At 39.6% G+C, this 24,019-nt stretch overlaps 3 protein-coding genes across 23 annotated transcripts in view; 1 reads left to right on the top strand and 2 right to left on the bottom strand.

Annotated features, from left to right (window-relative positions):
- Window positions 1–383: 383 nt before the first annotated feature.
- On the top strand, window positions 384–4,912 carry LOC124138303. The gene is made up of 5 exons (XM_048383850.1): window positions 384–584; window positions 756–783; window positions 2,954–3,163; window positions 3,840–3,958; window positions 4,778–4,912. Exons 1-5 carry the CDS (start codon window positions 402–404, stop codon window positions 4,910–4,912), a joined length of 675 nt encoding a protein of 224 aa, XP_048239807.1. The 5' UTR covers window positions 384–401.
- A 9,155-nt stretch (window positions 4,913–14,067) lies between these two features.
- Window positions 14,068–15,330, bottom strand: LOC124138327. The gene is made up of 2 exons (XM_046504920.2): window positions 15,223–15,330; window positions 14,068–14,455 (listed from the first exon to the last, which is right to left on the bottom strand). The coding sequence occupies exons 1-2, from the start codon at window positions 15,298–15,300 to the stop codon at window positions 14,180–14,182; spliced, it is 354 nt and encodes a 117-aa protein (XP_046360876.2). The 5' UTR covers window positions 15,301–15,330; the 3' UTR covers window positions 14,068–14,179.
- A 4,195-nt stretch (window positions 15,331–19,525) lies between these two features.
- LOC124138279 (myb-like protein X) overlaps window positions 19,526–24,019 on the bottom strand; it is a 75,675-nt gene continuing 71,181 nt past the window's right edge. For all 21 annotated transcript variants that reach the window (XM_046504845.2, XM_046504844.2, XM_046504860.2 and 18 more), the window contains one exon: window positions 19,526–23,831. In XM_046504845.2, the coding sequence (XP_046360801.2) occupies window positions 23,818–23,831 (14 nt within the window). In that variant the 3' untranslated portion in view covers window positions 19,526–23,817. The remainder of the gene's footprint in view (window positions 23,832–24,019) is intronic.

The raw sequence follows: 24,019 nt of genomic DNA on the forward strand, positions 1-24,019 counted from the left end.
AAGATTTAGAGAATATATGTCGACGCCCAGTTGACGATACACATGCTTGAAAATGGACAAAAATCTACAGTTTACGAACCACACGTCGATTTCATTACACGGGTTTGATTGGACTAGCAGGAAACATACTGTGAACTTCGAAATATGATTGGTTGTGGTCACAAATTGGCAAAGCAATGGCCTGACCAATGGTTGCTCGTACTGGATGTAGATAGGTAGAGTTCATTACAACTTACATGGGCGTCTCCTCATGTGATAATATAATAACGTTGATTGTTTGCACATCAACGTACCTAACCACCCTTTCTGTAAATGGACCTACCTATTGATAAATTATATACATATAGGGAGTTCACCTGTTTTGAAGCAGTGAATCGGTTGTTCTGTTGCAACAGATAGCGATGGGAAATCTCGGTCTTGTCGTATTAGCTGTAATGCTTATGTCGGGCCTTGCCAGATGCGAAGAACACACTCGTTTCCTTCTTGAAATCGTTGAGCCAACAGGTGTCACTGATGTGAAGACCACCATGGCCACTGTGAAGAGGATCTTGGACAAAACAGAGGGTGTTGAATTCATGTTCAAGGTTGGTTCAAATGGATATGCTGTGTTTGCTCAAAATGCATTGTGTGGATTTGGAAGAATTTAAATTGATATTCACTTTCCTTTATCTATTGAAGTATAACTACAAAAATCATGTTGAAGGGGTAAACAGTTTTAACAATACACAATGATGCATCTGTGTGTCTTATTGCAGGAGGTTGGCGAACCAAGAGTATTAGTGAGTAAGTACAAACTTGATAATGAGTGTGATGTGATCATAAAGAGAGTTTTAAAGATCGTGAATACATTTTGAAGTCATATGTGCAACCAATCGAAAGCTAGCGTTAAGGTCATTTACTGGATGATTTAACGTGTAAGTGACAATTTGCATGGCAATCAATAGTTCAGAAAATGGTAGAAAGTAAAACCTATTCAGGCCGAAACAATGCATCATGTTTACATTTAGCGTGACGATAGAGTTTGCTCTTACTTAGTTGGCACTATAAGTGCTATTCTATGTACTGACACCACTGCTGACGTTGTAAGATTGTGTTTCCAATTTGATGAATTCGTGACAAAAATCATGTCCCATCCAATTCCCTATTTTGACGATATGTTCTCATAGTATTTTTCTGACATTGCCACAAACTATGAATTATTTATCTTTTTAATGCTTTTCCAGTTACATATAGAACTGACAAAACATAGGGGGACTGATGAAATGATAGTGAACGACATGGTGCAATGAGGATAAATGTCTATAAACTATTGATAGACTTGCATATAATTACCCTTTCTAATGGACCGCCTCCGTGGTCTAGTGGTAGAGCGTCCGCACGGAGAGCGGAAGGCCTGGGGTTCGATCCCCGGCCGCGTCATACCAAAAGACGTTAAAAGATGGTACTTGTTGTTACCCTGTCTGGCGCTTGGCATTAAGGGGCTTAAAAAAAAGGACTCTGTGTCTGAGTGGGGTATTCATGTTAAACTGCGGCATCAGTCCGGACTAGTACAAGCAGCCACACACACATGTGCATGCGTCGCTATAGAAGTGCAATAATCTTGGACGCGACGTTAAACCCAATTCCACCTCACCTCACCTTTCTAATGCCTGCCCTTCTGCCAAAAACGCTTCCGGTGGGAGGGTGCTGGGTCTGTGGCGTGCACTCCACGCCCGAGGACATCCCACAGAAACTTCATTGAGGACACGCCAGAGGACCGTATGCCTTGTCACGATTTGGTCGGGCATTGTCATCACACAGTTTAAAATTTCTACCGACAATACTAGCGTTTGCACAACGACAGGGCGCATTTCGTCAACATATGATAGACCATTCATAATAACAAATCAGTTCGCCTGCAATGTGTGATACCCACACCATGAAACTACTGTCCAAATACCGACCGTGGTCAAGCATTGTTGTCCGGGGATACAGCTCGACGCTACATCACCAGCAACTTTTTCTGCCATCTGTGAGTCGGTGGTAAATTATTGAAGCACAGTCTGTTCCTGGTGTCGCATGACCCACCCCAATCTGTGCCGTCTATGTTATCTTGTGTGGGTCACACCCTTCACAGGACGCCATCTTCTCAGGTGGGCTGCATAGACCCGGTTTGTAGCGGTAGACGTTGAAATAGACCTTCCTGTTATTGTACAGAATTCTCCATTGTAAGACTTAAATCTCTTGCATTGTGCAATTCATGTAATCAGACAATCTGGTCTAGATCTCGTTTGTTGAGGCCTGACACGCCCAGGCCTCCTTGCAACCCCACCCCTTTGACGGTACTTGCTCCCTAGTCGAGAAATTACACTTATTGATTAAACAAACATTCGGGCAACTTGGGATGTTGACGTCCCCCTCCCTCTATTCCTCCCACAATTCGCCATTTTGCCTGTTCATTGAGTGACTGTCTCGGGGGCATTTTAAGCGTGTGCTTAGTTTTATTTTCATTAGTGTTGTGTTCAGATACATTGCCTTGGTATTATAAAAAAATGGCAATTTAATGTTCACCTCAACAATAGCTGCAACCAATTCGTTAGTTCCCTTACGTTTTGTCGGTCGTGTAGCTGCACAGCTGATGATTTCCAGACCTGCCCAATGAAGCTTTTTCAGCAAGCGTACAAAGGAGCGCTAATTTTCGAAACAGAATTAATTTACTTCCCGAGTCAAGCCTATATATTTACAAGAGATATATTTCTAAAACATTATTTATTTTCTTGTTAAATCTTAAAATTATCACTAATTTTGGGAAAAACCCAACAGAGTGATGAATAGATGAGTGAAAAAATATTGGTTACCCAATTGTAATAACCAAATTAAAAGAAACCCTAGAGTAAAAACTCAATTGTTAAACAGGTTATCTGGAGCTCTGCATATCTGTCTCAATTTTTTTGTCTTTATAATTATTTTCCAGTCCTGAATATTGCTGTTCTGTGCGATATTCGTCCTCTCGAAGAGCAGTTGTTCGCAGCTAATCTGGACATCACTGTGATCTCGCTTTTCACGGGTGAAAAACTAGCAGAGGATCTAGGGGTGAACAAAGCCCTCATTGCAAGTGCCCCACCCCCAACCAATCTGACTGGAGACTACATTTACTTTTGGGATGCCATATACAGAATGGAAGGTAAAACCTATCGTCAGTTTGACTGTACAGGGTTGCAGTGTCGTGCTTCAAATATACAAATCAGGTTCTACGTATACAGGACCAATGGTGCCATGGTGTATTTCTTTTAAAAGGCGTCTCTACCCGTGAAGATCCGGGTAAGAATAGGTCATCAGCAACCCATGCTTGTCGTAAGAGGCGGCTAATGGGATGGCGTTGTCAGGCTCGTTGACTTTTTAGTGGTCCAGTCGTCTAAGGCGCCCCCTTGGGCACACCAGAAACTTATGATCGTGGGTTGGAATCCCGGTTCGCCCTGTTCATGTTTCTAGGTTTGTCAGCACCATACCCGTCCGTGCTCGTGGGTTTCACGGAAGTGGTAAACGTCTGGGGCCTGCATCACTTCGGGATTTCCTCCCATATTAAGCTGACACGATGTGATATAACTGGAATACTGTTAATAGTGGCGTTAAACACAACTCACTCACTCACCCATTGTGTGGATTGATGCTCCATGCGATCAATCACTGGATTGTCTGGTCCAGACTCGATTATTTACAGACCACCGTCATATGGCTGGAATATTGTTGAGTGCGGCGTAAAACAACAAACAAAAAATATATGGAATCTCTTTATACATTTTAGTGATTTAGAAACAACAAATGATACCTGTGTTATGATGTTAACGTGTAAAATTCAGGTCTAAGCAGTGAAGAATACAAAGAGGAAATCCGAGACAATCTGGAGAACACCCTTAAGTACAGACTGGACAATCACCAGAATCTGATGTACAGAGTTCTCGGACAGTTTCCTATTCAGGTAAGTGACTACCATTGCGGTCTTGATAAGGCTCTGCTTGTCTTTGAGTCTTGAAAAGGCCTTGCTTGTCTGTGAGTCTTGATAAAGCCCTGCTTGTCTGTGAGTCTTGATAACGCCCTGCTTGTCTATGAGTCTTGATAAGGCCCTGCTTGTCTGTGAGTCTGAATAAGGCCCTGCTTGTCTGTGAGTCTTGATGAGGCTCTGATTGTCTGTGAGTCTTGATAAGGCCTTGCTTGTCTGTGAGTCTTGATACGGCTCTGCTTGTCTGTGAGTCTTGATAAGGCTCTGCTTGTCTGTGAGTCTTGATAAAGCCCTGCTTGTCTGTGAGTCTTGATAAAGCCCTGCTTGTCTGTGAGTCTTGATGAGGCTCTGCTTGTCTGTGAGTCTTGAAAAGGCCTTGCTTGTCTGTGAGTCTTGATACGGCTCTGCTTGTCTGTGAGTCTTGATAAGGCTCTGATTGTCTGTGAGTCTTGATAAGGCCCTGCTTGTCAGTGAGTCTTGATAAGGCACTGCTTGTCTTTGAGTCTTGGTCGTTGGTTCAGCGTTCTGTCTCTGACTGCCTGGTCCAAGCTCGATCAACTATCATCCGGAATTTGCTGAAAATGGAAGATTGCATAACAAAACACCCACTCACTCACTTCAATGAACCAAAGTAGAATTCTCAATAGCTCACTTTCCAATTCGTGTCTAGTATTTAAGTTGTGCCTTTTGAATGATCACATTAACTTACAATAAATTCAGGCCATATTAACAAAAACACATTTAATAACTTTGTAGTGTATGAAGAAATATTGATTATGGTTGTGTTTTTCCTTGTAGATGATGTATTTTGCGGCACTGAAACCAGAGGATGCTGAGATGGTTATCTGGCACTTTAACCGATATCAACTCATCTTCACGGCTAAGGTGACCCTGGTGCAGTACCTCGACGTCTATCTGAATGGCTGTCAGTAGTAACCTGTACCTCTTGCATTAAAGAAGTCAGTTTCAGACAGATAATTTGTCATAATTTGGCCAGAGTTACTCCCACGGAATACACAGGATACATTTGTCAAAATGTGAAAATCTTCAACATATTTTTCTGTGCACTTAGCCGTACAATGAATCAAACAACAGACTTCTTCACACCATGGACATTTTTTTATTTCGCTTTCATTCATGTACTCAACACATACACATACATGTTCAAGGTAACAAGCCATCTACATCACTGCGTACATGTGCAAGTTCGCTTGATGTTTAAAACAGCACTCAGCTGTATGACCTGTAAATAATTTTGATATTGTGAATCTGGACCACACGATCCTGAGAATAACATTGTGAGCAACGATCCAAGCCGATGGGGTACATTGGCTAGCGGGAAACAAAGTAACCGAGTGTGACCATGTCACCCGATCCATTAAATCGCCTCCTACTACCAGCAATGGTTCCTGAGGACCTATTCTAAATCCAGAATCCCCATGGGTCTCAAAGGCACATTATTAAAATGTCAGCGGTGGTCTCTGTACACCATATAAGCAACCAAACTACCGGTTTAACTAAAAACATTCATAAAAATCAGTGATGTAATTAATTATGTCGTGTACAGATCTAGAAGGATAATCATGATATTTTAATTATTTTTGCTTCTAGCTAGGTATTTATCAAGAATAACATTGAAATCTTACTGCATTAGTTCAATGCAGCTAATCAGTGAGCACTTTTCAGAGAGATATTTCATGTTTGATGATAACGTTAAAAACAGTAAGTACCCATCTTACATAAAAATGTGACCGCTTTAGGGTCGAGAAGTTTAACTCGGGGATGACATATACTTTATACGTGTATATGACTCTGCCAAACCAGTGTGGCTAAATATACTTTAGTTATATTTGATGTTGTGATTCATAGTTACTTTCATTAAAATTTAATTATGTACAACATTCAACACAATGCAATCATGCTAACACAACGCAAACATCCTACATGAACGGCAATTAAACTATCTATGGTAATAGCTAAATGTGGGTAGAAATGTGTGTAAAACAATATTACAGGAAGGAAGGAAGCTGTTGCAAATATACTAAAGGCCTTGCCCACTTAAGGATTGGAAACAGCACTTATGCAGTGGTAATTTAAGTGTATATATGTCCCTGAAGATGTTGCAATAAGCCAATATGCAAAGTTCAACAAACCTGAGCACTGTGGTAATAACATAACTCGTACCGTTATTGTATGGTTTATATACTACAATTTATGAATGGTCCCAAATTACTTTTAACCCATTAATACACCTAATTCCTACTAATTGAGTGAGTGAGTTTAACTCTTACCTATTCCAGCTGTACAGTGACTAGCACAAATCGTACACTAAGAATATCTAAACACTTGTTAACGATGAACAGTATACTAACTAGATTATCACAGATGTTATTTAAAACTCGTATATGGAGCAGTAATAGTTATGACTATTATTTGAAAGAACAAACTAGATCGCCAGCAACCAAATACAAAACGCCAGAGGACAATCAGACTCCATTGAGATGTAAATGGCAAAACAGCGGTGGAAATGATATGAACGGATCACTGAATGGTGATGACACCTGGCGTTTGCAAATGTGAGGCCACCATACTAGGTACATACAACTTCTGTTACACCATCCCTTCACCTGAAAATTGGAATGAGCAAATATTCTACGATTTAAAACGTGGTACAAATAAACATACATGGTCTTACAAAACCCTCCCAAGGAGATACTAATTGTACACTACTTCATCCCCCATCGATGGCAAAGCCACGACCAATCTCAGTTTATAATTATTTTACTGCCAATTTGTTAACTATCTAACTTTGTTCATCAAAATGTACCACACAAGTATTTTCTTTTAAAACAACAAATCATTAAAGGAGAACATTTGACAGATGATGTTTGGAATTATTAATCCCTTGTGAGTAGAAGATCACCAGTCTAGCTGGTCATGCTTCATCGTAACTGATTCTTTCAACAAATATTCATGTGTAAAAAAAACAAATAAATCTCGACTGGGAATCTAGTAAGGTGTTTCAAAAAGTTAAATTCATGTAATCTGTTGATATCATCTTATTTTTCATTTTATCTCTGATGTACCTCGTAACAGGTTTGATTCACAGTATGGTTTGTTGAGTACTTTACGTCCTGCCACAGCAGCTATGGTGTTACCAATGATTCCAGCATGGCTGGGTAACCAGCTGAAGACAATGTCATATTGACCAGTAGCAAGATATTTTAACAATTCAACAATTTCAAGTAAAAACGTTAATGTGTACATGACATAAACACACGAAAGAGAGTATGAAAACATTAATTTATTTTAGAGCCCTTAAATTCTGCTGTAAAGGTTTAACTATCATTTGGTAATCTTGATCATAAAGCTACAGTTGCACTCTCCTCCATAAAAGATGAAGCCGTAATTCAGTTTGGAGCATATAAGAGCTCTGTATTATTGGAGGAGGTTTTTCAGACCCCCTTCCCACTTTGCATTTGAAAAGCCCTCAGGTATTGTTCTCTAAATATTTAGTATGTGATAAAAATCTTAAACGATGATACGAAAGAATGCCCACGAACTTGCTGTCCTTTTCAATTCATTTAACCTTAAAGGGAATGCAATCCAGTACAAGTAAGTGTTTTCATACTAATCTGAAACAATTTTCTAATGACCATTTATGAATTTCATTTAGTCATAACTGTAGGTACCTTTTGACAGTATTCATATTCGAACCCCTGCAGGGAGTGTAAAGACGAAAACAAATCCATCAATAGGGTCGTTTGAAACGTTATAGAGGCTATTAATGTTATATACCAAACCACTTGAAAGGCAAAATACTGCCTTATGGGACACCCTGATCCTTGTTACACGATTAGACAGGGTACAACCCACACGAACTTTATATTGTCCGTATGATAAAAAAACAACCATGTCTTTAAAGCAGATGGTCATTGAAATTGGTTGATAATTGTAAGGCTCCGTATAATGTCGTCCAGTTGTATGTATTGTACCAGATACAGCATCATATCATGAATAAGGAAAATGAACTGACGTTCAAATTCCATCACAAATATGCACTCGTGGTTGTAAACATGATTATGGTTAGGACTTGGTGATGTATGTTATATATAAATATTTTGTTAGACAGCAGGCCTATTTGTCATTGTTTAAGTATGAGTTCCAAGAAAGTACCTTTTTCAAAGCACTCAGGCAGTGGGTTCTGGTAGTACCCCTTCAATAGGTAAACCTTACTTACAAACATAGATGGGGAACAAGTTTGTTTAGCACAACGAATTCACTCATGTCAGGTCGTACAACATCGAAAGGGTTTCTTAGATTGTCAACAAATATTGATTACCAAGCGTGTTCCTTGAGTAGTATATTTCAATAAGCAATGCACCATATGCAGTCCATATATAAATGTTTACTTACTAAAAGATGCACTGCAAGAGGTAGCAACAGTTGGCACGTAGGATCATGATGATGATGTCAATGAGACTGGGAGGAATATTGCTCGAAATAATAAATAAACGTGTCAAATCAATCTGTAAATAATAATGTTTAGGCCATCAGATACTTTCCATAATTATACATCATTGTATCGCACACTTTCTATCTCAACATATAGCCCTGATCAGGAGCCTTGTAGCAGAAATATATATCTGCGGAAGCTAGTTTTATTGTACAAAATCGCCATTCCACTGAAATAAAATGAGATAATCCCCACATTAACAATAAATTAAACAAACGCAGTTAAGTTGTGTCACAACAAAACAGATTTTAATTATAAGAAAATTAATTCACGATGAATGTATATCACGGTGAACCTTGAATGCTAACACTTAAATATCCTTCCAGAGTTTTGCTACGAAAGTACATACGAACACTTGTATGGAAAGTATCAGGGGTGAGTAATTTTATACATAATTACTTAGCTGGCAGACACTGGTAGAGGGCCTATAATAAACAGAAATAATATACCCTTTAGGGGATCTTGAGAGTGTTTTTCTTCAACTGGACTTCTTTTTCCTCATCAACCTTGCCATTATTTTGAATTTAATATGTGAAACGTGTCTTGGAAAATATATTAGGCATCAGTCACTTTTGAAACAGTTCAAATGATGCACACGTTGACACTTTGATGACGTCCCGCTATTACCACCCAAGATGCACTGGGAAATACGTCATCTCATCATCTCAAGATCCTTTTTTCAGTCCTCGGTACTCTCTGGATAGGATTCTGTCAATAGTTTACTGTATGGAATCAATAAATCTTCACTTCAAAAGCTTCAGAAGGTACAGGATACTGCAGCTCTTATTGTATCCAAATTCTTACACATTACGTCAGTATTGATGGTACTGCACTCGCTGTCTGTTGCATTCCGAATCCAATATAAAGTGATCTGCCTCACATACAAATGTCTACATAGCCCAGCACCAACCTTTTTGTCAACTCTAACCCACAAAGAATACTTTGATCACGGGACTCAAAATACACTGGTGGTTTCTCACTACAAACTCACAACCTGTAGCTGTAAAGCTTATACACTGTATTATCATTTATTTATTATTGTGCAACCATTGCCAAATGAAGCAATGCCAGTTCAAAAGTACCAACGAAAGTAATTGTTAAGCTTGTCACTAGCTTGTCGCTGTTTGATGACCTATGATGACCCTTTGCGACTCAGTGAGCTTTTAGCAATATTCTAGCAATATCACGGCGGGGGACACCTGCAATGGGCTTCACAAATTCTATATATATATGGACTGAAGGGGAGAAGGGAAAATGAGCCTTTTCACCTTTATGACTGAAAACAGTTTGTCAAAAATAGCAATGACTAATATTATTTCTGAGAAGACATCTTTATAATTATTATGCTTATGTTCCACTATGTTACAACTAAGTTGTTTTGACTCAACTTGTAATCACATGAATCAGTTTGAGAAAGTTTGCCAGACAAATAACTTAATATGCACAGAGACATTTTTTTATATTATTTATGCCATCACAGAAGGACAAAGAGACCTGTGTGAAATAACGGCTTAGAGGAGGAATTGCACAAGGAATGGCGGTAAAGAAATTGCACATTCATTGGGGTGAGGTGGGGTGGGGTGGGGTGTCACCAGAAGTAATGAACAGTTCCCTAATGAAACTATGCATGCTTATCTCAGGGGTATTTGTCCAGACAAAGCTCCAAACTTATGACCCATGCTTGATGTTCTTGAACATACTGCCTTCGATCGGAAGACTTTAGTTTTCTCGAAAATATTGAGGCTAATAAATGAAATGCTTATCTGAAAGAACTTTGTCTAACCTGATTTCAAAATCTAGAATTTATTTATGACATAGTGATAAAACTGTTTTCTTGTAAATGATGTATTTATGTTCATTATTCTATTCTGCTTTCTAGGTGTCTACGTCTATGATTATTAATAACTAATGTATTAGGGTACATAAAGTACAGTAAGTATTTTGATTGTATTGTAAGGTGAGATATATATTTCTTAATGTTGATTTTCTTGGTTTTCAAGGTTTTGTTAAGTATTAACTATGATAAAAAATGAGCATCTTCTTAAAAAACTGTTTTATTATTTTGATTTTTCTTTCTACTAACCCGTGAAGATTTGGGTTAGAAATGGTCTTCAGCAACCCTTGCTTGCCATAAGAGGCAACGTCCGGGATTTGTGGTCTGGCTCGCTGACTCGGGTGATGCATGTGATCGTATCTAGATAGTGTACATCGATGCTTTTGATATCAATCACTGGATTGTCTTGTCTAGATTCGATTATTTACAGACTCCTGTAATGTGATGACCTCAGGTCTTTGTTTTGCGGAAGCGAGAAATAAGATCTGAGATTCATGAGATTGTCTCTAACGAAAAGCATAGGTTTAAAGACCAGTTCCAAAGCGGATCTTCGCGGTGTTGAACGCAAACTTGAAAAGGACATTTGGAAGTACCCATGATTCGGTATTCCGGGAAAGCGACAACACTGACAGTTCCACAGTGACCATAATTTTATTGAGTTTTATTGACGGGAAAAATATGACAAATATTGCCATGTTGCTGTGTCTGAAAGTTCAATACCGAAACAAGATTCATCACATCGGATAAACTAGAGAGAGAGAGAGAATTGATGTTTTTACGTGCGCTTTCCGACTTTCCGACACGGGCCCGCCAGGCCAATTAGTGGTTTTACCGAGAAGGAGACACGGGAAGATCCGGGGTAGAATAGATCTTCAGCAACCCGTGCTTGTCGTAAAAGGCGACTAACGGGATCGGGTGGTCAGGCTCGCTGACTTGGTTTGATGCATGTCGCACTCAGCAATATTCCAGCTATATGACGCCGGTCTGTAAATAATCGAGTCTTGACCAGACAACCAAGTCATTAATATCATAAGCATCGATCCACGCAAATGGGATCGGTGGCATGCATGAACCAAGTCAGCATGCACAGTTTCATTAGGGAGCTGTTCATTACATTTGGTGACACTCCACCCCACCTCACCCCAATGAATGTGTAAAAAAAGTTACCGCAATTCCTTGTGCAATTCCTCCTCTAAGCCGTTATTTCACACAGGTCTCTATGACCTTGTTTGTGGCTTTTGAGTCCTCAGCAGCGGGGTTCCTCCTCACAGCTTCTGTGATGGCATAAATAATATAAAAAAATGTCTCTGTGCATATTAAGTTATTTGTTTGGCAAACTTTCTCGAACAGCTATATGACGCCGGTCTGTAAATAATCGAGTCTGGACCAGACAATCCAGTGATTAATATCATGAGCATCGATCTACGCAATTGGGATCGATGACATGCATCAACCAAGTCAGCGAGGCTGACCACCCGATCCCGTTAGTCGCCTTTTACGACAAGCATAGTCGCCTTTTACGGCAAGCATGGGTTGCTGAAGATCTATTCTACCCTGGATCTTCACGGGTCTGGACGTCAGTTGGATCGTTTTATTGCTATAGATCCTAAGTGTAGTTGTGAATATTTCGAAAAAATCTTCATTATCTTTTTCAATGTAAACATATACGGCCATAAGATCAAATGGTTTCTTTTACATACAAGGTTATGAAGTTGCTTGGAAATATCACTCAAACATAGCACTAATGCATGGAATCTGTCCATGCATATTTTACCCTTAACAAAATGCTTTGAAAGCCTTTAAAATTTATTAGACATTTTTTGTACATGTATATATAAAATTGATGTTTAACCTTTTACCATCCACTGTGTTGTGATATATTATATTAATATGTTTTGTATCGGAGAAGTCTTCAAATAGACATCGGTCTGTTGACCAATCAATTAGGAATATATAATAATGTTTAAACCATACACATGGATAAACGTTAGGATAAGCCACCACCACTTGACCTGCAATGTTGTGTGTCATCGTACAACGCGGTGGTTGCCCATACCGTCAATCACCAGTTTGTCTGGTCCAGGATAAAATTCCTTTTGGCTTCCACAATATACCCGCATGCATTGCTGACCTCGGTGTAAAAGGACATTGAATCAAACCCTCGCAAGAAAACAAACCATTTGAAACCCACACTAACAGGTATGTCCAGAATATAATTCCTTTAGGCTTCCACAATATACCCGCATGCATTGCTGACCACGGTGTAAAAGGACATTGAATCAAACCCTCGCAAGAAAACCAACCATTTGAAACCCACACTAACAGGTGTGTCCAGAATATAATTCATTTTGGCTTCCACAATATACCCGCATGCATTGCTGACCTCGGTGTAAAAGGACATTGAATCAAACCCTCGCAAGAAAACCAACCATTTGAAACCCACACTAACAGGTATGTCCAGAATATAATTCCTTTAGGCTTCCACAATATACCCGCATGCATTGCTGACCACGGTGTAAAAGGACATTGAATCAAACCCTCGCAAGAAAACCAACCATTTGAAACCCACACTAACAGGTGTGTCCAGAATATAATTCATTTTGGCTTCCACAATATACCCGCATGCATTGCTGACCACGGTGTAAAAGGACATTGAATCAAACCCTCGCAAGAAAACCAACCATTTGAAACCCACACTAACAGGTGTGTCCAGAATATAATTCATTTTGGCTTCCACAATATACCCGCATGCATTGCTGACCACGGTGTAAAAGGCCACTGAATCAAACCCTCGCATGAAAAGCCGCCATTTGAACCTACACTAACAGGTGTGTACTCTGACAGGTGCCCTAGCCGCATGTATTTTTAGTAGAGGCACAGAGGTTATCTACGGAGTTGTTGATAATTTGGCTGCCATCCAATGTCGGCATGAGGTTGTTTGTCGAGCTTTCAATTTTTGTCAGATGCTGACTGCACACGGGTATTTGGCTCGCAAATTAAAGACCATAGAGGGATTCGAACCCCGACCATCAGATTCTGCACAACCGTTGCCCCCTTTCACAGACAGTTGATGTTTTTTGTTCAACGCCGCGCTCAGAAAAATATTCCAACTGTATGAGGCGATCTGTTACCGGCATGTCAACTAGTCCGGACCAGACACACCCGTGACTGAAATTATCAGCATACCCCATGCCGTCGTTGTACACGCAATCAAACAAGTCATCGTGTCTCACTTCCCGATCAAGGTACATGCAATCGTAGGACCAATGCAGGTTGCTGGGGACTTATTCTAACCCGGAATCACCACGGGGACACTATATAAGTTATCAGTTGCAGGCCACTTGGACCATAACGAAAGGATAGCTTTGTTTGTTTGTTGTTTAACGCCGCACTCAGCAATATTCCAGCTATATGACGGCGGTCTGGAAATAATCGAGTCTGGACCAGACAATCCAATAATTAATGTCATGAGCATCGATCCATGCATTTGGGATACGATGACATGTATCAACCAAGTCAGCGAGCCTGACCACCCGTTGGTCGCCTCTTACGACAAGCATGGATGGCTGAAGTCCTATTCTAACCCGGATCTCAACGGGCGAAAGGATAGCAGTTCAATGAACGTGTACATACATAAAATCATAACAATTGACATGATTGTGTGAAAACTGTTTCCTTTAAGTAGTCCATTAGTTAACTTATTCAACTAGAATAGTTACTTATAACGCAACACATACGTTTCATAAAATGTTATTTCAGTCTCTTTGTAACCATTTATTTGTACTTTTTTCAAATACTTTCAGTGCACATCATTGAAGTCGATATCGATTTTTATATTTCTAACATCTTTTCACCCAGTGATACTGCCATGTGCTGTTGTGTTAGGGTGACATTTCCCATACAGTGAGTGGAAGGTGGCACTCTCAATGTTGGGACGGCAATGCAGACCACTGACGCACGGACAGGCGGACTCGGTCAACCTTGTCGTGCAGTCTTCGTTGTGGACTCCCATCTTCTTGCAGTAGACGTAGGTGGGGAGAAACTCGTCACGGACGCAGCAGTAACCAGTGGGACAGTCGTCCATGCGTTTACTTAGCGTTGGGTCACATTTCATATCGATGGTTTGCTGCAAAATAGGAAAAAACATGATAGGACTGTTGCCACAATCTTCCCGACGCAAGGGAGTTAACTGGCTATGCAAGTCCAGATTCCACCCTTGCCGAACTAGGCTGGAATTTCGTGGCTCGGTCGTAGCGCACCAGTGACAGTTATAAGTTATGTCCCTTCTATGTTCCTCCTATTGACCGTATCCCGATGGAGAGGTCCATTGCTTATGCAACCCCGCACCAGTTTTCACAGCCATATTTGATTATTTGCATTCATGGATCACTAACTCTTACTAATATATCCTGACTATACATAAAACATCAACGCCTGAGAATAACCAGTGTCGATCATCCACCGAGACAGATTCCATTGGGCGTATAAGTAAAAAAAAACGGTGGAAATTTTGTGAATGGATTAATTAAAGTCAGTAATGACGCCAGGTGTTCTCGAAACGAGTAAGCATGTCCTGCTCTACACTGTCGACTCGGTTGCGGAAATTATTTCCACGTTAGTCGAAAATTCTTATCAATAAGACGAATGACCTTATTGACCCAACACCAATCTTAACCTTAAGCTTCACAATGGACGCAAGGAGAGTCATTGGAGACTTTGGGCTGCATAATGATTGTTCTTGTTTTTCCAACTTTTTGTACACGTCAGCTACACTATAACGTAATGGCGTGTACCATGTGATTGGGTCGAGTTATCTGATGTTTACAACGACTAAAGGAGTTGTTGGTGTGTTAATTTTGCTATTCTTCCTTTAACACGTTTTTTTTAACTCACCTTCGCAATCAGCTGATGTGATATTTGAACAGCGATGCACAAGACGACGAGGATCAACATTTTCCTTTGGGCCGCCATTGTCTGTCTGTACGTTAAATTCTTATCTGTTTACCCTTATCAGTATGTTACAGGCAGGTCATGTTGTTGTTCGAATAATCAAGGTTTAAACCCAGCTGTGTATTAAAATGCGAGTGTCCTTGAACATGATGGCGAGTCTTCCAGATTATATGTGTTTCAATATGGCGCCGCAATGCTGTCTCTGGTTAGGGAATTCTAACATGATCAGTGTGCATTGACCGAGAAAAATGGATTTCTCATTGTACATGCCATAAGATGGCAGATTCGAATCTTTTATTTTCGAACACTATTTATTACAAGCAAGATATTAACTTCTTCTTTACATGTACACATTTCACCACAAACATAAATAATACATAACTTGCTGCCCAAATTTGACATGCCGTTCCATACAAGGGCACAATGTCCTACTTTTTGCCATCAGACAAACAGCGAGGGCGCTTAGTACAGGGGCAAACTGACCTTCAGGTCATAATGGGATGGCAAATAATATACTGAACAACAAAGTTCCTGTGACATTGAATAAGATTTAATGCAAAGTTATGTTTTTTTACCAAATCTGAAACAATCTCAGTTTGCATCAGATAAAAGACTTCTGAAAGTGTTCAAATGGTTTAATTTGCCATACTGACTTCAGAAAATGCGTGATTTCATAAAAAAACCCAAACCATGAACATGCCAAAATGTCAATTTACAAATCAATAGCGTGTGGTCCATCTCTGGTTGCGATGCAAGCAACACATCTTCGTCTCATGGAATGGACCAGGCGTCCTGTGGGTGGGATATCTGTCCATATCTGCTGGAGCATGTTTCGAAGTTCCTGGAGTGTCTGTGGAACACGTGGTTGACGTCGAAGGCGCCGATCCATCTCATGCCACACGTGCTCGATTGGTGAGAGATCAGGGGAGCGGGCCGGCCAGGAGATGACATTCACGTTGTTTTGTTGAAGAGAATCCTGAACAAGTCGAGCAAAATTAGGTCGGGCGTTGTCATGATGAAAGGTAATGCCTGGGCCATGACGACGCAAAAACGGTAGAATAACAGGGCCGATGATCTCGTCGCGGTGGCGCTGTCCATTGACATTTCCCTCTACCGCTATCAAACGCGTCCTCTGTCTTACTGTAATCCCACCCCAAACCATAACACAGCCGCCCCCGAACCGATCTTCTTCCATGACACAATGATTGACGTAACGTTCACCTCGACGTCGGTAGACTCGAATCCGAGCTGAGGTGAAAACGAGATTCGTCAGTGAATAGAACTTGTCCCCACTGCATGGCCGTCCAGCGTAGACGCTGTCTGCACCACTGTAGACGTACTGGTCGGTGGTTACCTGTCAAAATGGGACGTCTTGTGGGTCTTTTGGCGACAAACTCTGCACACATGAGGCGACGACGTACGGTTTGTGAAGATATTCGAAGGCCAGGGATGCTTCTTGCAGTCACTGTTGTTGGCTGGAATCGATTTCGTAGGTGTGTTGTTCGAATCCAGTTGTCTTGTTGAATATTGGTTACGTGTGGCCTGCCACTCCGAGGATGGTCTGTGACTGCATTCGTCTGTTGCCAACGTTGCAATAAACACCAAATGGTGTTTCTGGGGACGTTAAATTGTCATGCAACATCACGTTGACACGATCCTGCTTCAAGCATACCAATGACTCACAGACGCTCATTTTCTGACAGGCGTGGCATTTCGTAATGTTGAATAATTGCGTAATTTTGTTGTTTTTCTGAGTGGTTGTTGTCAGCACGATGCTAAACAATGCATGTGGAATCACGTTAACGCACATGTTTTTATACCCATTCTTGGGTACTTAAATGTATGGGGCTTGCATAAAAGTAAAATTTTGCATGGAATGCATGCTTTTCTGTAGCAGTTGCGTTTTTGTGACTTGATTCCATACATGAACTACAATATTGAAAACGAAACTTTACTTGTTGGAAAATTAACTAAAATATTGGTGTCACAGGAACTTTTGTTGTTGAGTATATGTATCAGGAAAAGGCACTGCATTTCGCGGACCTTGGCGAGTTAATAACCTGACGGGCATAATAAAACTTCTCAGTCAGTTTGAATGTCGGTAAGAGGAAACCAAGACGAATATAGTTGTCCACATGACTGTAATCAGTTAGGTCATCATCTGATAGTATAACATTAATAAAAATCGATACGACTCAATGAATCGAGTGGATGTGTCGGGATCAAACACGGGGTTAAAAAAAGACTATTTTACCCTGACGTGGAAATAAACTTGTAAAATTGAAATTGTTCCTGTTCGTGTTGTTTCCGGGTGACAAATAACGTGTGTGTCCACAACCTGTATTAAGGAACGCTTCCACGCGTCCTCTTACTGATGTCCTCAGACGCCTGATGACATCAAACGGGATTCTCCGCCTTTCCCCAGAAAAGTATGTTCGAGCTGAATTCTGTTGACTGGTTGCTGTTGTTGGTCTATTATCTGCCTGCCCATGTGATCCTATAAGTGTTGGATTAATACCAGGTGAACATGCTGGCCAAGGTAGGACGTTCGTTCTTCACTTTTGAGGTAAACACTCTCCTATCAGCTCTGAAAAGTCAGAACCGTCTTTCATCAGTGAAGACAGTCAGGGTTCATATCAATCTCTGACGAGTAGAGGAAGACCTACTTCTTTGAGGCCTGGGTCGCCTGGACATTGTCTGTCAACTAACAATATGTCCTAAGAAATTCTTCCCTGATGACGCCACGCTCAGGAATCGATTCCCGAGATGCAAAGTACGCAAGTACCGGTCATTATTGGGCGTAGTTACCCTTGGTATGTCTATAACGTTGCATCAGGTTAGTAACAGCAACACGGGAGCAACCAAACGTTCTGGCAACGTGGGCATGGTTGGCTTCCATCTATATCATACACAGACCCTGCTGGCGTTGTTCGGGTGTCAGTCGAGGCATTTCTATGGTGTGTTTTATTAATGAGTGTGAGCGTATGACATGCGTCCGTATCATCTATATACCCTTTTTGCAAGTGTATTTCCGGCTGGTCGTGCCGTGGACGTGTCTACTTTCTGCACAGATCATTGATGTGTTTGCACGATGTGTTTAGTTTAAATTTGTTTTTAACCGTTTGCAATTTTGTTTTTCAAGTGGTAAAGTTTCTTTTGTCTGTCAGTTTTTATGTCAGTAGTTCATACAGCTTGATGTCAGTGGAAATTCTATCTCCTTTTTGTTTTAAAAGTATACAGCAAACGTTCAGCGTATCCCCTCTGATCATAACCCCCTCCAGACAGGACCCTTAATCCCAAGCACCATCTATAAATGTCAATTAACACCTCCTTACGTATGGTCTTTTACTATTTAAAAATGCTTTATTATATCTCAGCCCTCATTTATTACCCCAAATATCAAATAGCCCGCCCCTAACGGATTGTATACATAACATTTTTGTGATGAACACATAAGCGTGCAGTGGACAGAAAGAAGAAAGAAAATGTTATTTTATAAGGGTCGGCAGAATCCTTTAACCAAACTCAAGTTATCTAAATAATTTCTTTTCCCATGAGAAATTACAGCCATTTCATAAAGAAACATATTTGTGGGTGTGACTTTCGTTTGGACTCCAACATGCATTAAAATGAAACCGAACTACTCTGGTCCGCCTTGGCAAAGTTTATGTTGTAACGACAGTTCAAAGATTGGGAGCCTGGTGATTTTATGAATGCTTCCTGAATATATTGTGTGCCCCCAAACTGTAAATTTGCCTCTGGCGAAAACACTCAACCCCAAACAGAACTCGGAGGCATCATCCAAGATCTTATTATAAATGTGACAATTCCCAGTTGTGCTCGTGGTGACAAAACAAAAAATTCAATTGTCTTTAGATCCTATGATAGTCATTAACGTTGAGAATTCAATGACAAAGTCAGGTAACTCTTAAGACTATATATTTCAGCTAAGACAGTATGGCAATGGAGACGGCGCCATTACAAGCGCCTGATCAACATGATCAACAAGGAACTAATATCACAAATCTTTAATTGATGCTAGTCTCAATTATTGTTACACCAAACATATTCTTGTATTCCTACATGCTGAATGAGTGCTAAAATCTGATTTATATATGAAAAATACAAATAATTTTCTAAAACATTTTTTTGAACAAATGTTATAGCACAAATTCAATCATTCTTCATGATTACCTCTATTCAAGAAAATCTATGCAGACTTAAAAAACAAAAAACAAAACATGAATTCATAATTTACGACAGGTTTATTGCAGTAAAATCTTCAGACCGGCAAGCATGGTTTAGTACAGTTCAAGATGTTGACTCCAGATTGAGAAATAAATAAAGTGCTTTCCATGGTAGCCTATACAATTATCATTTACGACAACACAATATTGGAGCATGGTAAGGATACCAAGTACTGACACCCACGCACTCAGAGGTTGTGTCATCACATCCATAATACAACTCACATTGCCAGAAATTTCAGAGTAAGCATTTCACACTCAGATTATCAAGTTAACCAACAACCTACAAAACTGGATCTCATACTGACTTGAACCATTAAATACATTCTTATACCTACAAACAGGAGGCTTTGATATATACATATGTCAATTCAAATGAATAAATATCAAGATTACTTTCATTGTTTTTAGTATCAAAACAATGGGAAATTACTTTTACAACAATAATTTGTTATGGATAAATCATTAGGGAGTTTTTGAGTGATTTTGCTATAATATACCCTAATAAGCCAACTGCTTGAGGAAAAGTTAATATGGCTGACATGCTTACAGAACTGACTCCCTCGGCTATTTACACGAGCGAAAAGAATGACTGCGAAAAGTAAATAGCCTGCAGTTTCTTACAAAACCCATTTACCAACTCACACGCTGAAACAACTGAAGAGGTTCATAGATGTACAAAAGTAGAAACAGCAAGTTGCATTCATCCATCCCTAGTGTCAAAGGTCAAGGTGTTTCATTAAGAGGCAAGCACTATTCAAAATAATCTCCTTGACAGAATTTGATAAATTGGAATTTAGGTCGTTCAAATATGAAATAAGGATAAAAATAGTGTTTGAAAGAATATCTAATATAAACAATTTCTCTGGTGACAAAAATATATAAAGTTACCCTAATCTTTAAAACCTAAAACTTATCTCTAAATAAACTAAATAGACTTTCTGGAAATATATTAATCTATCCTATGATATCGTTGATTTTATAGATATGCTAATAAAGATCAAATACACACTTGTTAGTTTCTGAGTATTTTGTTGTATGATTGATTATATAACCTCTTGAGGTTTTACCAGCTTAGCTAATTACTTCACATTCATTTAGTTACACCGAATGAGAAATATGTTAGAGCATTACAAATGTTGACTGAAATGTATGGGGTATTTCAGATACAGTAATACATGAATTATGCTTGATATCTAAATATGGTCTCAGGACTGATATGCAAGCAGGAGACCAATACACCACTGAGTTATTCTACAATACATATTTATTACATGCATTTAAACACAATTTGATCATGTTAGACTATCAGTTAACCAATCACATTTGACAACCAAATAAATTATCAAAGTCAACCCATTTGCACTGAAATCAAGCACTTTTGCGCTCTATCAACACAGTCTTAGTCTTAACAAGCCTGACTGCAATGGGCACCAACTGTAATACATATCATAGTTTAACAATATTATTCATTGAAAAGACTCACCTTTTGGAATCAATTTCAACAATGGACCATGGTGAAATAAGCACATAAACAACATCCAGTGCAATGGCTGCAACATACGTTAACTTATCAATACTTGCAGGCTGTGTGGGTATATCACAAAGATTTTACTTTGCAATTCTAACCTGCAGCTCATTCTGTACAAATAGCAAATAATTAATGACTTTTTCTTTTTAAAATAACATTAAAAGTGTTATTTACATAAATGCATGCACATTTCGATAACCGATTTACATGTCACCTCTAACTGAAAAAAATGACCACTTCTTACAAAACATGGTGGAGTTTGTTTGGGATCAAAACACCAGAATCCCCCAGGTCATCATCTGACCCAAAACAAAAGTGACTTTACAGCAAATAATCAACAATTCTATTCTGTCTCCCTGAGTCTAATTCCTCTGACAAGATCACTAAAGCAGAGATGTGAAAATTTTGATTTAAAATGTCTTAAATAATGTGTTCCTAGAAAAACATTAAAATGCATGTTGTTTCAGTTTTACTACCTTAGAACATGTTTCCTAATGGCAAGTATGATTTCCAACACATGGAGCTGTTTCCCAAAAGCAATTTTGATTTTCTACAAACGTATATATTTTATAAAACTGCAACTAGTTCACTAACAGGAATGTCTATAATGGAAAAAATAATCCACAGCACAGGGTACTATTTTCAGGTAGAATCCAGGTTTGGGGCCACATTTGGCTGAACTTCAGCCCCAAACAAGCATCAAACTGAATACCCTATAGCATGTGTGAAAGCAAATGGCAGAATAAAGAAACCCATCATCGAATTGATAATGATGAAACACACAAATCGGATAAGAAAACAAGTATTTAATCAAGACAAGTTGGCAGTTAGCAAGAATTGCTACAGTACAGTTACAGCGTTCACAAACTGCCCCCCCTGATATGCTGTAACGCCCCTTTTGCCTGGATCAGCATCTCCTGGTCTGGTAACAGACAAACAATACTTGGAGAACAAAGATCCCGACTAGAGCACAACACGACTGATTGGGAGATAGCGAAGTATTACAACCGAACGACGGGCAATCTCGGATATACACACAACATGGAAATCCATACATTATGAAATTGTTTTGGACAGTTTTATCACAGTGCGGCAAGCGGCATGCACATCCGAGCCACATCCTGTCACAAATAACATTCGATAACATCTTTTCTTCATCAGAATGTGATTCCCTCGTCTTTGTGTCTGTTGGCGTCGATACACAAGCACTTCCATGAAACGTGTTTGAAGAAAATGACACTCAAGTCGTCGTGTCTTCCTCCACATTGGGGAAAAGTTATGGCAGCAAAATTGAACATACATGTTTTCTCTACAAGCTCTACAATACTTTTTATTCTTTTTATAAGTTTCGTAAGCATTCTAGTCTAACCTAGGCCTACCATATATACAGAATGTACAGGATCTTTGTATACACGTGTATACGTCCACAGATCATTGATTAACATGCGATATTGCACAGATGTGGAGGTCAGGGCATCAGGCTGAGATAATAGAAAGCACTATACTTCCTTGTTGAGCAATCAACACAGCTTCAGCAAGAACAATCACGTTTAATAATCCTCCCCAATTAAGTATATTTCTAACATACTCATAAGTATTTCCAAATTATAAATACTCATTTTAAGTATTTCCAAAATTTAACAGAATTAAGTACTGTGTACCTCATAGGTAAAAACTAGACACAAATTTCTATAATCTTGAAATCAAATCTGACACCAAATTTGTAAATGAAAGACAATGTTTTTACTTGTAATCCTACTATAATTTGTGGCATTTCAGTCATGGTGAGACTATATGTACAGTTGTTTTTGTCACATATACACAGACTCGTATTCGTCCGGGATAGTTTACACACAATCTGACTGCATCAGTTGGAGATTCATATCTACATTTGTACATCATGAATTATTTACATATAACAAATCTGATAGATACATACAATGTAGCAACCAGTTCTAACTGTACTTCAAAGGAATTTACCCTAAATTTGGACAATTAAAATATCACAGTACTTGTACGAATTCATAAACCTGGAGGTATAATGTTTGTAGGAATATTATAGAAAAAAAGTACTTTGGAATAATATAGCACCAGATCATCGATCTTCCTGATGATGATAATGCTTCATTTGAGCCTGTGGTTCCGAAATCAAAATTTGGAATGAATTCAAACACAACTCAAAGTCAATTATCAGCCTTGAATTATGACAACTGGCTTGGTCGAGTGAGCTGGCAAAGCACCAATAGAACTTTGGTTAGGAAGTGTGTAGATAGGAGTGTGATATACCCTGGACATCCATACAATACAGCTATGTTGCAGATAACGCCTCTGTATATATTCAATAAGTTAGATTGTCGCTACACTGTATGCCTTATCTATACCAGGTCGTTTTTACAACCGGTTCCGTTTTCCACGGTTTGCCAAAGTTGGGCTTCATCGCTCTCCCCATCCTCTCCCTCGCCTATCCCATAATCCTCTAGTATTTGCCGCACGTTACCCTGTTTCTGCATCAGAAGTTGTTCTGTTTGCTGCCATAACTTGTCCAAGTGGCAATCGTCAGCCATGTTAATAGTAAGCATATGACTGTCCCCAGCTGGCGGAGGCAGCACAGAGTCGGAGCCTATGAAGGTCAGATTGGTGCTGGCAGAGGACAGCTGTGTAGCAGGAGGCTGAGACCCAGGCTCAGTCGCTAAATGTGATTGGCTGGGAGTCTGTTCGGCAGCCTCCTTCTGAGATGAAACGCCTTCAGCCTCCTTGGGATCATGAGAGGAGATCTGAAAATAGCACAGGAAATCAGTTTTAGAAATTCTAGGATCCTAAGTTTTGTTGTAGTATTTGAATCAACAGATCCATAAATTGGGTTAGAATTGATTCCCAGAACCCTATCCTGGTCATATGCTGGGTGACTAAATGGATGGTCAGGGCTTGTAGACTTGGTTAATTGCGTGTCATTGTATTCCGA

This window comes from Haliotis rufescens, unplaced genomic scaffold, assembly GCF_023055435.1.
Source record: "Haliotis rufescens isolate VD_foot unplaced genomic scaffold, xgHalRufe1.0.p SCAF_5, whole genome shotgun sequence".
NCBI classification, from domain to species: domain Eukaryota; kingdom Metazoa; phylum Mollusca; class Gastropoda; order Lepetellida; family Haliotidae; genus Haliotis; species Haliotis rufescens.